The 14064-nt window shown below is 41.0% G+C and overlaps 1 protein-coding gene and 1 long non-coding RNA gene across 9 annotated transcripts in view; one reads left to right on the top strand and one right to left on the bottom strand.

Annotated features, from left to right (window-relative positions):
• SHLD1 (shieldin complex subunit 1) overlaps positions 1-4852 on the top strand; it is a 62013-nt gene extending 57161 nt beyond the window's left edge. For 6 of the 8 annotated variants that reach the window (XM_083349313.1, XM_083349315.1, XM_083349314.1 and 3 more), the window contains one exon: positions 626-4852. In XM_083349313.1, coding sequence (XP_083205439.1) covers positions 626-1119 — 494 coding nt within the window. In that variant the 3' untranslated portion in view covers positions 1120-4852. The remainder of the gene's footprint in view (positions 1-625) is intronic. The other 2 variants (XM_083349312.1, XM_083349311.1) reach the window with 1 other exon arrangement.
• Positions 1-14064, bottom strand: part of LOC310632247 — a 49659-nt gene that overhangs the window by 16519 nt on the left and 19076 nt on the right. The gene's annotated exons all lie outside the window — the stretch shown is intronic.

The raw sequence follows: 14064 nt of genomic DNA, 5'->3' as shown, positions 1-14064 counted from the left end.
AGTTACAGACTGAGTGGGTATCTGGTCTCTTGTTGCCTACAAGACAAATGTAACACACTAAGTGATATTTTACTTTTCAGTACAGAGTGTTTTATGTTTGTCATGCGATATCATAAACACCTGTAACGGAGGGTGAAGATGGAGATAGCACCATTCCTCAGGCAACACAATGACCCTCAAGAATTATGTGACACCCGTTGCCATTTCTATGCTTCTCCTTCCTTCTAAGTAGACAGTTTGGGTACCTTCACATGGACTGTTTTGTGGGTCTGTGAAGCAGCGGTTTTTCTACCAGTACACATGGGATGTGTAGTTTCAACCACAGGCCTTCAAACTGGCCAATTTAGGAAATTCTTTCTGTCCATGTTCATTGCACTGGTAAGCTCAGAGGTGTCTAAACTTTACAAATGAAGCGTATGAATGCTCTCTTGCCCGCTGAGTGGATAGCTTGTTCCCACTTGGTCCAAAGGGAATTTTAAACTGGAGTTCTGCTTCAAAAATTGTCATTATCAGTCTGGTCGTGGGTTAGAATACGGGCCGTGCACAAGCATAACATGCCGGTCGTTGGATTACATTCCCTGATTGGCTTTTTTTTAAATTTGATTTTTTTCTTATTTCCCAACAGAGTCCATCAGTCAATTTTTCCCAGGGCCAGCTGCCAAAGCCAACAACACTGTGTGGCCTTCTCTCTATGAGAGGAGGGGGACTACCAGCTGTGAGAACACGGAACAGCTTCAACGGAGCGAAGTTGAGGTTCCTGAGCAAAGGGGAGAAGGAGAATCCACCCTTAGAAAATCTCTGGACACATTCTACAGTACTTTGTGCCAGAAGAAGCCAGGCAGAAGGAGTCCAATATATGAATCAACTTCACAGTGTCTGTCCCTTAAGGCTGCAGATCTTGCAGGCAAAGAGGGAATGAAATTTACAGTGAAGAATCTCCAAATCGCTCAAATGGTTTTGAACAGAGAGGAGAATAAAATCTTCCCTCGGCCTCCCAGCAACCACTTCTGCTTTTTGACTCCCGTCAGTGCCGTTGCTAATTCGGAGAAAGGAAAAGCAATCCCTGGACTCTCGGATGATGTCTTTCGATTTATCTTAAAACAGAACGTGCTGAAATGATGCTGGGCCTGAGCGCGTTTCTGAAATCTTAAGATTTGATCAGATTTCTTTAGCTAGGGAAGGAATTGTTAACAACAACTTGACTAAAACCAAGAATATAAAGCAGGCATGATTAAAATTGTAAAATGCCATAAAGCAATTGCTTTTAATTATTCCTCATGTCAGTGATTGGAGACTACGTTTTCTGTATGCCAAAAAAAAAAAAAAAGCTTGAGACTCAGACTTGATTATATCCAATATTAATAATTCCCTTTCTTCTAAAGATAGACTGGATTTGAAAAGGTTCTGTTTGAAAACTAATAGGCTTTCGGGTTAAAACATAAGCCTAGAAATAATTGCTTGTACTTCTAAATGAATTCATGAGAATAGATAAGCTTTGCAAAGAATGGCCTTCTCCTAATGGAGAAACCAGCAATATACCATATGGCCTGCTGGTGCAGTTCATTACGATCCTAATCCTTTTTGTTTTATCCTATGTTGCTCAGGAATAACAGGAGTCGAAATTCACATCTATAAGGTGACAGGTTGCTCTCCTTGTGCTAAATAGATTGACCTGCTAGCCTCCTTATCTTGGAACTGTTCATCTTTTGTAATTTTATAATATTGTTTTACATAGGGTTTTTTTTTTTTAAAAAAATTGAATCTTAAATTATTCTGCTTTCAATGCTTAATTTTACTGATTAAATTCTACACTGCCCAGGGCTACACTCTTTAAGGGAGGTGGGCAGTTAAGAATCGTGAAATATGAATAAACCTAATTCATATTTTGGAATGTGTGCATAGAAAGAGGTTTCCCGTCTGCCCCTGGGAGAATAATTGATCTTGCTGTTTTAAAATTTGCCGCTCGAATACTGAGTGCTGTGTTTCAGGCATGCGTCAGTTAACATTATATAAAATGGAGATATTATACTGAGCCTTGGTGGAGCAGTGGGCTAATGCCTCCTTAAGTAACACCAGCTGCCTGCAATTAGTGCAGGTTCGAGTCCCACCAGGCTCAAGGTTGACTCAGCCTTCCATCCTTCCAAGGTAGGCAAAATGAGGACCCAGATTGTTGGGGGCAATAAGCTGACTTTGTAATAATGCCGCTTGGGGTGTGTGTGAAAGCCCTAATAAGCAGGCATATACATAGAATGAAGGCTACTGCTAAGCTTGTAAGCCGCCCTGAGTCTTCGGAGAAGGGCGGGATATAAAATGGAATTAAAATAAAAAATACAGTACACCCTCTTCCTTTCCATACTTTGCAGACAGCGTAAATACGCTGATGAACCACCCGATGTACGGTAAGATCCAAGGGAATGGCCCATAGAAAGGTGCTTTTGTGTATTTTTATGCGCAAGATCTTGTTGAATCTGATGCATTCAAGAATATTAATGAAGGAGAATATTTGTAGCTCAGGGTTGACGTGAGGGCTCCTTGGTACTCTGAGCTTGTTTTCTTGCAGACGTTTCGTTACCCAAACTAGGTAACATCAGTGCTAGGCGCTAGCACTGATGATGTTACCTAGTTTGGGTAACGAAACATCTGCAAGAAAACAAGCTCAGAGAGCACCAAGGACCCCCCCCTTCCTTCAAGAACATCTCATTAAAAGGAACCCAAAAGCTTAAGACTATCACCTTTTCCACTGATAACAGTTCCACCGAATAGCTTTTTGGCCCCTCTTTCTTCCACAACTTTACTGATAAAATTAGCTCTAAATTGGAACTCAGAACCGCTGGCTACAAAAGCAAGTGCCTTTTTAAAAACCTTTCCTTTTTGCCTTCATAATAGGAATGTCTGGTGTGTTTTTTTTAGTGAAGTATCCCGGGGCTATCTACCTGAACAATTTTAACAGCAGTCAATAGATTTGCATCAACATAAAATACCCCTTTGAAGGCTATTTTGGCTGTTGGGTTTCAGTGTTATTCTGTTTTTGTTCTGGGAGGTCTGTTTTAAGGAGACAGTGATGTTCAGTTCACTGGCTCCTACAAAGAGTTTATTTGATTTTTACAATTATAGTTCATTTTTCTTAGGGCTGCCGTACCTCAGCTTTGAGAATACAACTTCTAGATGGGAGACTTTTTGATATGTGTGTGTGTGTGTGTGTGTGAGAGAGAGAGAGAGAGAGAGAGCGGCATCTAGTGATGTTCTGATTCTTGCAGATGCTGTACCTTTCGAACCCCTTACAATTTAGGACTTTAGTCAAGGATAACATACTCTGATAACCATTTCTTCCAGAAATCTCTTAACTAAGTTACCATCCTTGTCAGGCCTGCTAGGTGATGACTGAGAGGAGGTCGTTCTCGGTAGTGGCAATCTGCTGGAGATTTGGGTACCATTCCAATTTCACAATTCTGAATTCAACAGTTCAGACCTTCCCCTATTCTCCAACAAAGCGATGCTCTGTATTTTCAGGATGTAGCAGAACTGAGGTCTTACACTCATTGGGCTCACTTGTTAGGCACTATTAACAGAGAATGGAATGCTTTTCCAAATTGGTTTCAATTGTGTTGCCAAAAAAAATAAATGTCAATTTTATTAACTGACTCCATCGATCTCATGGTATAAATGGCCCTCTTACTATTTTATAAAAAGATAGAGAAGTTAACATTAATCAGATTTCTTCAAGATATATAAATCAGTAAAAAATATTTGTGAGATAACAAGTTTAAAATGGATATAGAAATATTATTTATATATTTATGTTTCCGATAATATCCAAAATAGGAAATGACTACAGAATTGCTTCTTAGACTCACATTTACTTATATTAAGAGTGCATTATATTATGCTGGAGATGATGCAGGTTATCACAAATGATGGTTTTTGCCCTTTTGGTCTCAAATACTATAGAGGATCAATGTAGTGTACCTTTGTACCTAAAGAGAGAACTGTATTTTCCGCTCGGAAATGTACTGCATAAAAACTTATTTATTACACTATTACTAACTCAGACAATCATGAGACTTCTCCCAGTAATTCATATTCAAAAGTATTGGATAGTGTCCTGGGAAAACAATATATGCAACAACACAAGCAAAAATAAAGTCTATCAATTGGGATTGTTTTGAAAAACATAATTCCTTTTTTAAAAAATAGATAAAGCAATACGTTACCTTATTATTAGTTACTCAAGGATCTAATAAAAAATAACAATAGGGACCTCACATATGGTTTTATGAAGGTAAAATCTGTGATTATATGTGTGTTTTTCAGGAGGTTCTCAGCCTCTTTTCCTTCATAGATGAGACTTAATTACAAAACATGTGAGTTGATTTAGATTCTGCTAAAGTTCTAAGGCAGACATGTCAAACTCGCGACGTCGCGTGACGTAGCGGAACTTTTTCCCCATTGCCGGCAACAGGGTGAGCGTGGTTTCCTCCTGATGCATCCCACCTTTGGGCCGGCAGTTTGACAAACCCGTTCTAAGGTATTCTGTCCATGAATACCTTGGTGGAGCAGTGGGCTAATGCCTCCTTAAGTAACCCCAGCTGCCTGCAATTAGTGCAGGTTCGCGTCCCACCAGGCTCAAGGTTGACTCAGCCTTCCATCCTTCCGAGGTAGGTAAAATGAGGACCCAGATTGTTGGGGGCAATTAAGCTGACTTTGTAATAATGCCGCTTGGGGTGTGTGTGTGAAAGTCCTAATAAGCAGGCATATACATAGAATGAAGGCTACTGCTAAGCTTGTAAGCCGCCCTGAGTCTTCGGAGAAGGGCGGGATATAAATGGAATTAAAATAAAAAAAATAAAATAAATTCTTCTACTATCAAATTACCCCAATTTAGTGGCAGGGCTTCCTTCCTGCACTCATATTAAACTGCAGTTTGAGGAGGGATTTATTTGCTCATCTTGGTTCCATCCCTGATTAGATATTCCTAGAGTCACTTTTAAGGTTTAGAAAACAAGCACACCTCTTGGGAATTGTATGCTTATGAATCATCCCTGTAAAGATTTGCTCCCTTTGCTATCAGTGACAAAGCAAAAAGCACTGTCTTAAACCAGAGGAACCCAAGAAAACTAAATTAAAATTCTTGCAGTGCAATCCTAGACTTGTTTAACTAGGGCTTAACACACTGTATTTAGGTGCATTGTGGATTTTACAACTCACTCACCAGGAAGACCCATCCTCACAGCTTTTTTTTTATTGTGACCAATGTGACTTGAAATATGCAGGGTATACAGTATCTCTGAATTAAATATGAGTAGGTTTCTCCAACTGGGGGCAAGTGTGCAGCTCCCCAAATTGCAGCTCCCCAAATTCTGAAATAATGGTTGTGGAAGGCTATTTTAAAGCTTCTAATCTAAACTGTCCTCTGTCTCTCTTCCATTCAAACATCCAACAGATATTGCCAAAAATATTGCTACCCCTCCACTTTTCCCCAAAGACCCCAATTTGCTGTGAAATAAGTTGAAACTGATACAATTAAGTAGCAGTCACCAAAGCAGACAAAATAATAAATGAAATTGGCGTGGATATAATTATTGATACCCTTAAACTAATATTTCATAGCGTACACTTTTGAGGCAATAATTGCAACCAAGTGCTTTCTGTAGCTCTGAATTTCTATACTTCTCAACTGGCAATTTGTTCCTTCTCCAAGTTTCAGCTCTTTCCATAAAAGTTCTATTGGGATTCATAGTAGGCCTCTTCAGAACAATGCAACGTTTGCTCTTCAACCATTCTTGGTCATTTAGATGTATGTTTTGGGATATTATCCTGCTGGAGGATTCATGAGCTGCAGCTGAGACAGAGTATCTGCTGTCATTGTGCCCTGGACAGATTTAAGGCACCCTCTCCAACTCAGCCTGATTTAGAGCTATAGAAAACATTTGAAGCAAACTGGAGTAGGGAATATGGAGTAGGGATTAAAGAATTGTGGATACTATTTATATGTATCAGTTTCAATTTATTTCACCCAAATTGGAATTCTTTGGGGAAAAAGTGGAAGGGTACCAATACTTTTGGGTCTGTCCATAGTTCATTTCCTGTACTGCAGAAAGAATTTATTTTCATGTATTTATTTGAACTACTTATCAAGGCAACGATTCTGTGTGGGGGAAAAAGAGGTAAAAATAAAGGTAACGAGGCTGCTGTTTCTATTCTTCCAAGTGTGTGTTCTAATGAAAAGAACCGTCATTCCCCTTTCTATTTATACTTTTTATACTATTTATATTACACAGTTTCCAACATTTTGTAATGCACAAACATGCTGCAGCATATGGTTTCTCTGAAGGGCGCATAGAACCTCACAGATTTTGTAAATGCATCTCTTTTGTTAAGTGTGACATTGTTGGCTAGATTAAAAATAGACCTTTCATTAGATGGTAATAAAGTTGCTATTTTCATGACTGGTTTATGTGTTCATTGATGGCAGACACCAAACCTTGACAAAAATGATTGGTTCTGGATGTCTCTGGAGCGGCTCAGTCATCCAGGTCATGGTTGTCCCACAGTGCTTTTATTTATTTATTTATTATTTATTTATTTATTTTATTGGATTTATATACCGCCCTTTCCCGAAGGACTCAGGATGGTTTACAGGGTATTTAAAACCAAATCAATACAAAAGTTAAAAACAATTTAAAAAGATTAAATTAAATCCCTAAAAAATAAAAGCCCCAGTTAAAAATTCTCAGCCTGGGCCGGAGAGCTCAAAGAGCCAGGTCTTCAGGTCCTGGCGAAATGAACGAAGGTCGGGGACAGTCCTGAGCTCCACGGGCAGCTGGTTCCAGAGGGCAGGCGCACCCACAGAGAAGGCCTTCCCCCTGGGTGTTATCCGCCGGCAGTCTTTTACCGGCGGCACCCTGAGAAGGCCCTCCCTGTGGGAGCGCACTGGACGAAGGGAACTTGATGCCGGCAGCAGGTGTTCCCTCAGATATCCCGGACCCAAGCCATTTAGGGCTTTATAGGTCATCACCAGCACCTTGAATCTCACCTGGAAGGCAACCAGAAGCCAATGCAGCTCGCGGAGTAGAGGTGTTACATGGGAGTATCGGGAAACCCCCATCACAACTCGCGCAGCAGCATTCTGCACCAGCTGAAGCCTCCGAGTGGTCCTCGAGGGCAGCCCCATATAGAGAGCGTTGCAGTAGTCTAAACGGGAGGTCACGAGCGCATGAGTGACTTTTCAAAAAGACAACTGGACTTTCTGATTTTTCACTTCTCATCCAAGAAGCTTCTTCGGTTCTAACTAACTGGTGGGGAATGGAGGGGATTTATACTCTCTGCAAACAGCCAGTCGTTAAAACTAGGGGCTAATCTGTGACCTCAGAGTCCCTGAATCAGAATGCAAAGAAGCGTGGAACGTCTTGGGACTGCTGAAAGGGCTGCACTGTGAACAGGAGGTAAGGGGTGGTGTACCCCTTCCCCCTCTGTTGAGAGAGGGCTGTTCAATTTTAACATAGATGGCCTCTGACTTCTCTTTCAAGCCAGAGGTCCTCTCTGTCCAGAATGTGGACTTTGCTGTTTTCAGGGGAGTGGCTCTTTTCTGTCAGGTGCAGGTGGACTGCTGAATTCTGAATGCTGACTGCTGAATCATTGTCCACCAGTCAGTTAGAACCAGGGCTTTTTTTCTCATAGAACGCTCAGAATGGAGTTCCGGCACCTTTTTTGGATGGAACCTTGTAGGGAAGGCAAGGTGGGTTGTATGACATGTGTGAGTTCCGGCACCTTTTTCTTTTACAAAAAAACACTGGTTAGAACTGAAGAAACTTCTTGGATGAGAGGCAAAATGTTTTCAAAGAAACCCCCCACCCCAAAAAAAGGTCCAGTTGGAAAAAGCACCTTTGGGACAACCATGACCTGGATGATTGAGAATCTCCGTAGACATCTAGTGGAGGTTGCTATTACGGCAGCAGACGGATTATGTCATCGCTTTTTTGCCCTCCCAGATTGGCAGGTGTCCAAGCTGGGAGTAGGCAGAAAGCACATATACTGCCCTTAATTCCATCTGTATTATAAGCACTTCATTCACTTCCTTTTAAGTCCAAGTCAATATAGTAGATCTAAGAAGCCTAAAGTCTGTTCATCGCTGGCTGAGGATATTGAGAGCATAGGCAACTATTTTCAGTTACCCAAGATAAGGAGTGTTTACGATAATCTGCTCAGGGCTTTCCAATATCCTTTTGCAGCCAAGGATCAACGATAAACCTTAATGGGTTTTGCCATAACGGTGAAGCTTATTTAAAGTTGAATTATTTATTGAAAAGTTTTATCATACATTTTATCTTTAACAAACCCCCCTACCCCTCCCCTATCCCTCCCTCCTTACCCCTCCCCCCTCCCCCCCGACTTCCCAGAGCTAAGTACAAGGTATAAAAGACAAAAAAAAAGAATCATAAACAACCATATGCTAACAACCGTAAACTCTAAAATCTATCACTCTCTAGCTCATATAGGATAACTACAAACACTATTAATATAAAATATATAAAAAAAGAGAAAAAAAAGAGAAAAGAAGGGAAGGCTTATTCAAATGCTACATGAAACTTTTTAGTCCCATATTTGTTCTGGATATACTCAATCCATTTGTCTCATATTTGTTCTGGATATACTCAATCCATTCCTCTTAACAGTTTAATAGCCTCCTTAGACTTCACATCCTCTGGATTCAAAATCAAAGCCTTTTCTTTTTCCTTTGTTTCATTCTCCAATTCTTTCCTCCTAGCTTCCACAGCACATCTATGTTTATTATTCATATATATCAACACCCCTCTCATATAGGCCTTGCTAGCATCCCAAACCATGTCCATAGAGGTGCCCTTATTCATATTAATTTCAAAAAAAAAACCCTTCATCCGCTGTTTACATTCTTCCACATTTCTCTAATTTCTAAACAAATTCTCATTTATGCGCCACGAGCGCCTATCTCTATTCTCCTTATTAATCTCTAGCCAAACTGGGCTATAATCAAAAATAGTTCTTGCACATATCTTCACCTTCTTAATCCTTGAAAAAAAGTCATTAGTCAAAAATAAAATCGATCCTGAAAAAAGATTGATGTCTGTCAGAAAAAAAAAAAGTATAATCCTTTTCATGCGAATGTCTTTCACGCCAAATATCTCACAGTTCCAAGTCATCCTTCATTTCAAAAAAGGATTTAGGCAGTCTAAAATGACTTGGGACGCACTTAAAAGCTCCAGCCTTGTCCATCTGTACATCCAAAACACCATTCCAATCCCCCATAAAAATAAAAAAATTATAATCCAACTGGGTATACTTTGTATGAAATAAACTAAAAAAGTCAGCTTGTTGTTGATTAGGAGCATATAATCCAACTAAAAGCATCTTTTTACCTTCTAACAGCAACTCTATCATAACGTATCTTCCATGCTTATCTGCTTCAATTAAGTCCGCTGTTAAAGCACTTTTAACATAAACAACCACTCCATTAATATTGAAAAACTTTCTTCCTCTTCTGTGGTGAATTTAATCCATTAACGTTCCAAGTTAAAAATTTAGTTGCCATGCATATCATCCCAAAGCTCTTGGAGCACTGCTTAAATAGGACTATCTTTTTTAGGCCGTACTCCTCCCACTGCTTGGCTGTAAGTACATTTTGGAAATTCCATAGACTTCTGCTGACCTTATTCTTTTATTTTTTCTTGATCGTTTTAAAGCAGCACGCGTCTCCCTCTGCTCTCTAGAATCATCCAAAAAAGTTATGGCTTGATCTCCTCCAGCACCATTCTCCTCTGTCTGTCCATCTTCAGCCTCTTGGTGTTCTCCTTCTCCAGATCCCTTTGCAGCTTCCAGAAGTGATAGTGGGGTTGCTTTTAAAACGTTATTGTAAAAATCACGCGCCTGCATCACAGTGGCCAAACGGTGCCTTTTACCTTCATGCATCACCATCAACCCAACTGGAATCTCCCATCTGAACCTTATATCTCGTTGCTTGAGCTCTTGCACTAAAAATGTAAAATCCTTCCTTCTCCTTAAAATCTCTGGAGGAATTTCTTTTAGAACCAAAACTTCTTGATCAGCAATCACAACTTTAGCACCATAGGCAGCTTGAATAACTTCATCTCTAATTTCCCTCTTTGCAAAATAAACCACCACATCTCTAGGTAACTTTCTCTGTCTAGCAATCCATGAATTCACACGAAACACTTTATCCATGCCTCCCTTTATTTCAGATGCTGGCTGACTCAATACTACTTCCAGAGCCTCAGAAATCAGCTGCTTTAGGTCTTCCTTAATATTCTTTTAAACCTCTGATTCTAACAGCATACTGCATCTGGAAATATTGAGCAAGACTCAGTTCTCTGTCCATTTTGTCTCTTAAATCTTCATTCTCCAGTACTTTTGCTTCTAATATGGCATTCTTTTGAGTCAAATCTTCCACTTTTTCATCCAAATCTTCCACACATTCAGCCACTCTATACACTGAAGACAAAATGTCTACCTTCATCACTCTGAACTTCTCTTCCATCCTCTCTTCTATTCTCTCCTCCAATTTCTCCAATTTCTCCTCCATCTTTGCAAATTTATCACCCATTGTTTCCAGAATTACCTGGGCATATTTTTCAAGAGCATCTTGTAAATCCTTCGGTGTCAATACATCAGGAAGAAGCAACGCTTGCAATGATGACTGTTGCATCGGAGAAGTTCCAGCACTCCAAAGAGCTTTTGGGGGAGGTTTAGCCGCCATCTTTACTTTCACTTACTACGCACTTTCACTTTTAAATTTATAAAATCCATTAAGCTAGAAAGCAGCAATAAAAGTCCTCTTCACCTTTTCCTCCTGTACCGCTCTGCCTGCTCCTTTTATTCCATGGTCTTTCCTTCTGGCAGGGGTGGTCGCAAACGCCTGGCTCCGCTCCAGAAATCGCGGAGCAGAGACGCTGACCAGCTGGGAGCAACCCAGGCTACGGGGGAGTTCAATCCTTCAGCCGCCCAAGCTTTAAGCTCAGGCGGCCCCGGAGAACTCAACCCCTACCTGGGGGCTCACCCCCTCCTCTTCTCCCGAGGAGGGGGCTTCAAATCCACCCGAACAGCTGATCGGCGCTGTTTCGGGTGGAAATAACACAGCTGAGCCGCGGGCAGCCCGCAAGGGCTGTCTCCGGCGCCGCGCCGCCACCGGAAGTGCTCTAAAGTTGAATTATTTAGACAAGCTACCAAAGTTTAGCTGATTTGCAAACTATAGCACAATGGGTTATTGAAGGCTTCTAAATGTTTGTTTCAACATTCAGCAGACTATCTTTTCTTTTGCTTTTATATTCCCTATAAGTAGAACATGCTCGTCAGAGATCAATGAGTGCTTGTCATCTCTGAAATATGAAAAGCTCCGATAGCTCAACTTGCAATTAATAGCGAGCTATTTCCTTCGTAACTATTCTTCCAAAGGGCCACTTCTCCCAACTCCCATTTTTAGGTGGTCAAGTAGGCATAGCTTTGCATTTCCTGTACAGAAACAATTTTGTCAGGGTACCATCACTTTCAAACTGAAGTGGTAGAACATGGTATAATACCTAGAGTTATTATATATGTAATTCAGCCCTTAACCCTGCAGTGCACATCCTGCACCCAGCCACATCTTCTCCCCCCCCCCAAAAAAAAGGGATGAGGCCTCCAGAGTACTTATGAAGGTTGCTACCAAGTTGGGATGTTTAATATGAAAAAAGGAGAGAATAATTATTTGGAGAATCACATGAGGTTATTAATTGAATTTATATTCAGCTACTGAAATATTTGAGTTTTTAATCCTTCTCTGTCTTAGCTAAGCCTTCTACTTTGGGACAGCACAACCCCAGTGCACCAGTCAGAAGAGGGTTGGGTGCTGTGGTTGTGATACCTCCCAAAGATGCTTTTTCAACAGGTGACTGGACTTGCTTTTTTTTTCTTCTAAAGAAAGTCCAGTTGCCTTTTGAAAAAGCACCTTGGGGACAACCATGACTGGGATGACTGAGAATCTCCTTAGTCTATTGATAAGCTCAGCAGACACAATCTAGCATTAAGTTTTCCTCTCTGCTGTGACCCACCATCCTTGGCTGCTATCTAGCTGGCCACCCTGGTCTGACATCTCTTTCTCAGCCTTTCTGACAGAAGCAATGGCTGCATAATACCAGGGGGATTAAGGAGAGCTGCTCTGTGTTCCTTTTTCAAAGGCAGTTCTTTCGTAGAAAGCCTTCTAGCTTTCATTTATATTACGTAACTGGAAAAATCAATAGGGTGAATAGCCTTCTGCTAAACACAAGAGCTCTTGGAGAGAAAGATCTTGTAAAAGATGCTGCCAGGTATGCAAAGAAAGATTGGGTTAATCATTTTAATGTTTATTTACTCAGCTCCGAAAAAGCAGGAATCGCTAGTGTTATCTTAGACAGAAAAGTAGATTTACGGTTCTGAAATTAATCCCTGGGATCCTAAGTCACCGGGGTAATAAATCAGCCACTTGGCTACTGGGAAAAGAACCCCAGAATATTCTTAATACTTACCTTAAGGGTGAGAAAAAAGGCTTGCTGAAAAACTAACATACCAACAAAAAGATGGCATTGTACTTAACCTGCTGGATCGTAGGACTATAACAGCCATCTGACTATGCCCAAGATGTGGTTTCTGGTAAGACTGCCAAGGCCTCTTCATTATAACCCGCTGAAATTCAGTCTGTGTGGCTCTTATCCCTAATAAACTCTGCATAATCACTAGATGGGAACTGCATGGAACCTGATGTCAGTTTGGTGGGTGGTGGCAAATTGACATTTAGTACTGTGCAACTCCCATCTAGTGGTTATGCAGAGTTTCCTAGTGATAATACTTGCTCCAACTGGCTGGTTTATAATGAAGGGGCCTTGACAACTGCAATGTCGCGTGGTCGCACAGAGAGACGGACACTTGAGCTGGGTAGTACTTCTTTATTGGATCAGGAATGAAGCTGAAGCAAAGGGGTTACCTGGCTTTCTCTTTATACCTGCCCAGGTGAATCGCAGCCAATAGATTCAAACCTGGGCTTCCCGCCAGTGCAGGTGGCCAATGGATTTAAACCCTGGCTTCCCGCCAGAGCTGACCATGCCCTGGGGCTGTCAACGACTAGCTCTATTCAGGCTTTCCCGCCAAAAGCGGTTATACCCTGGAGCTGTCCAGCCCCCTGCTGTGCTGACATTCTGTGTATGCTTTAAGAGCATACACTGCAACAACCTTATCAGAAACCACATCTTGGGCATAGTCAGATGGCTATGTTACGGTCCTGCGATCCAGCAGGTTAAGTAGGGTGGCATCTTTTTGTTGGTATGTTAGTTTTTAAGAGTGTCATAATCCCAAATGTCTCACTGCAATTCACAACAAAATGAAAACATCCAAAATAAGTTACAAACAATAAAGCCCTTTCAGTAAAAGATACAAGAATCGTAACGATGCAAAAGTATAGTTTGTCAACTGCCAAGTATGATTCTCCAATGGTCCAAGAGAGACAATCCATATATATCTCACTAGAGGACCGGCCATCCCTTTTCGGTTCAAGCATAACCTTTTATGGTAAAGCTTTTGGCCCTTTATTGAGCCTCAGTTTTTTTTTCTTCAGCAATACCATCCCAATTGGTGAAATGTGCTTTGCTTCAGTTCACGGGTATCCAACCTTTTAGCTTGCCTGGGCCACAGTGAGTGAAGAGGAATTGTCTTGGTCTGCATATAACATAGACGATATAGTTAATGTATACAAACCACACAATAATGTTAAAAGTTTGCAATCTTGTGGGTTCGCATTAGTAGTTGTCCAGGGCCACACGGCAGCTTATGGGCCATGGGTTACACATGCCTGCTTTTAGATGACCCATGAGCCCATATTAAGCTGAAAGGGTTATTTATTGTCCTGTTTAAACTCACCCGCCTGTTCACTTGGAATGGCAAATTATGATAATTTTTTTTTTGATCTGCTTTGGAAAACAGATAAGCTGATCTGTCACTTTGTAAATGGCAAATGAGAAAAATTTGCATTGATTGATTCCAGAAGTGTCAATTCCAGATGTGAGGCAG

Source organism: Vipera ursinii (genome assembly GCF_947247035.1).
Source record: "Vipera ursinii genome assembly, chromosome: 1".
Classification (NCBI taxonomy): domain Eukaryota; kingdom Metazoa; phylum Chordata; class Lepidosauria; order Squamata; family Viperidae; genus Vipera; species Vipera ursinii.
Note: the sequence above shows the minus strand (reverse complement) of the source record. Positions and strands in the feature narration are given on the sequence as shown.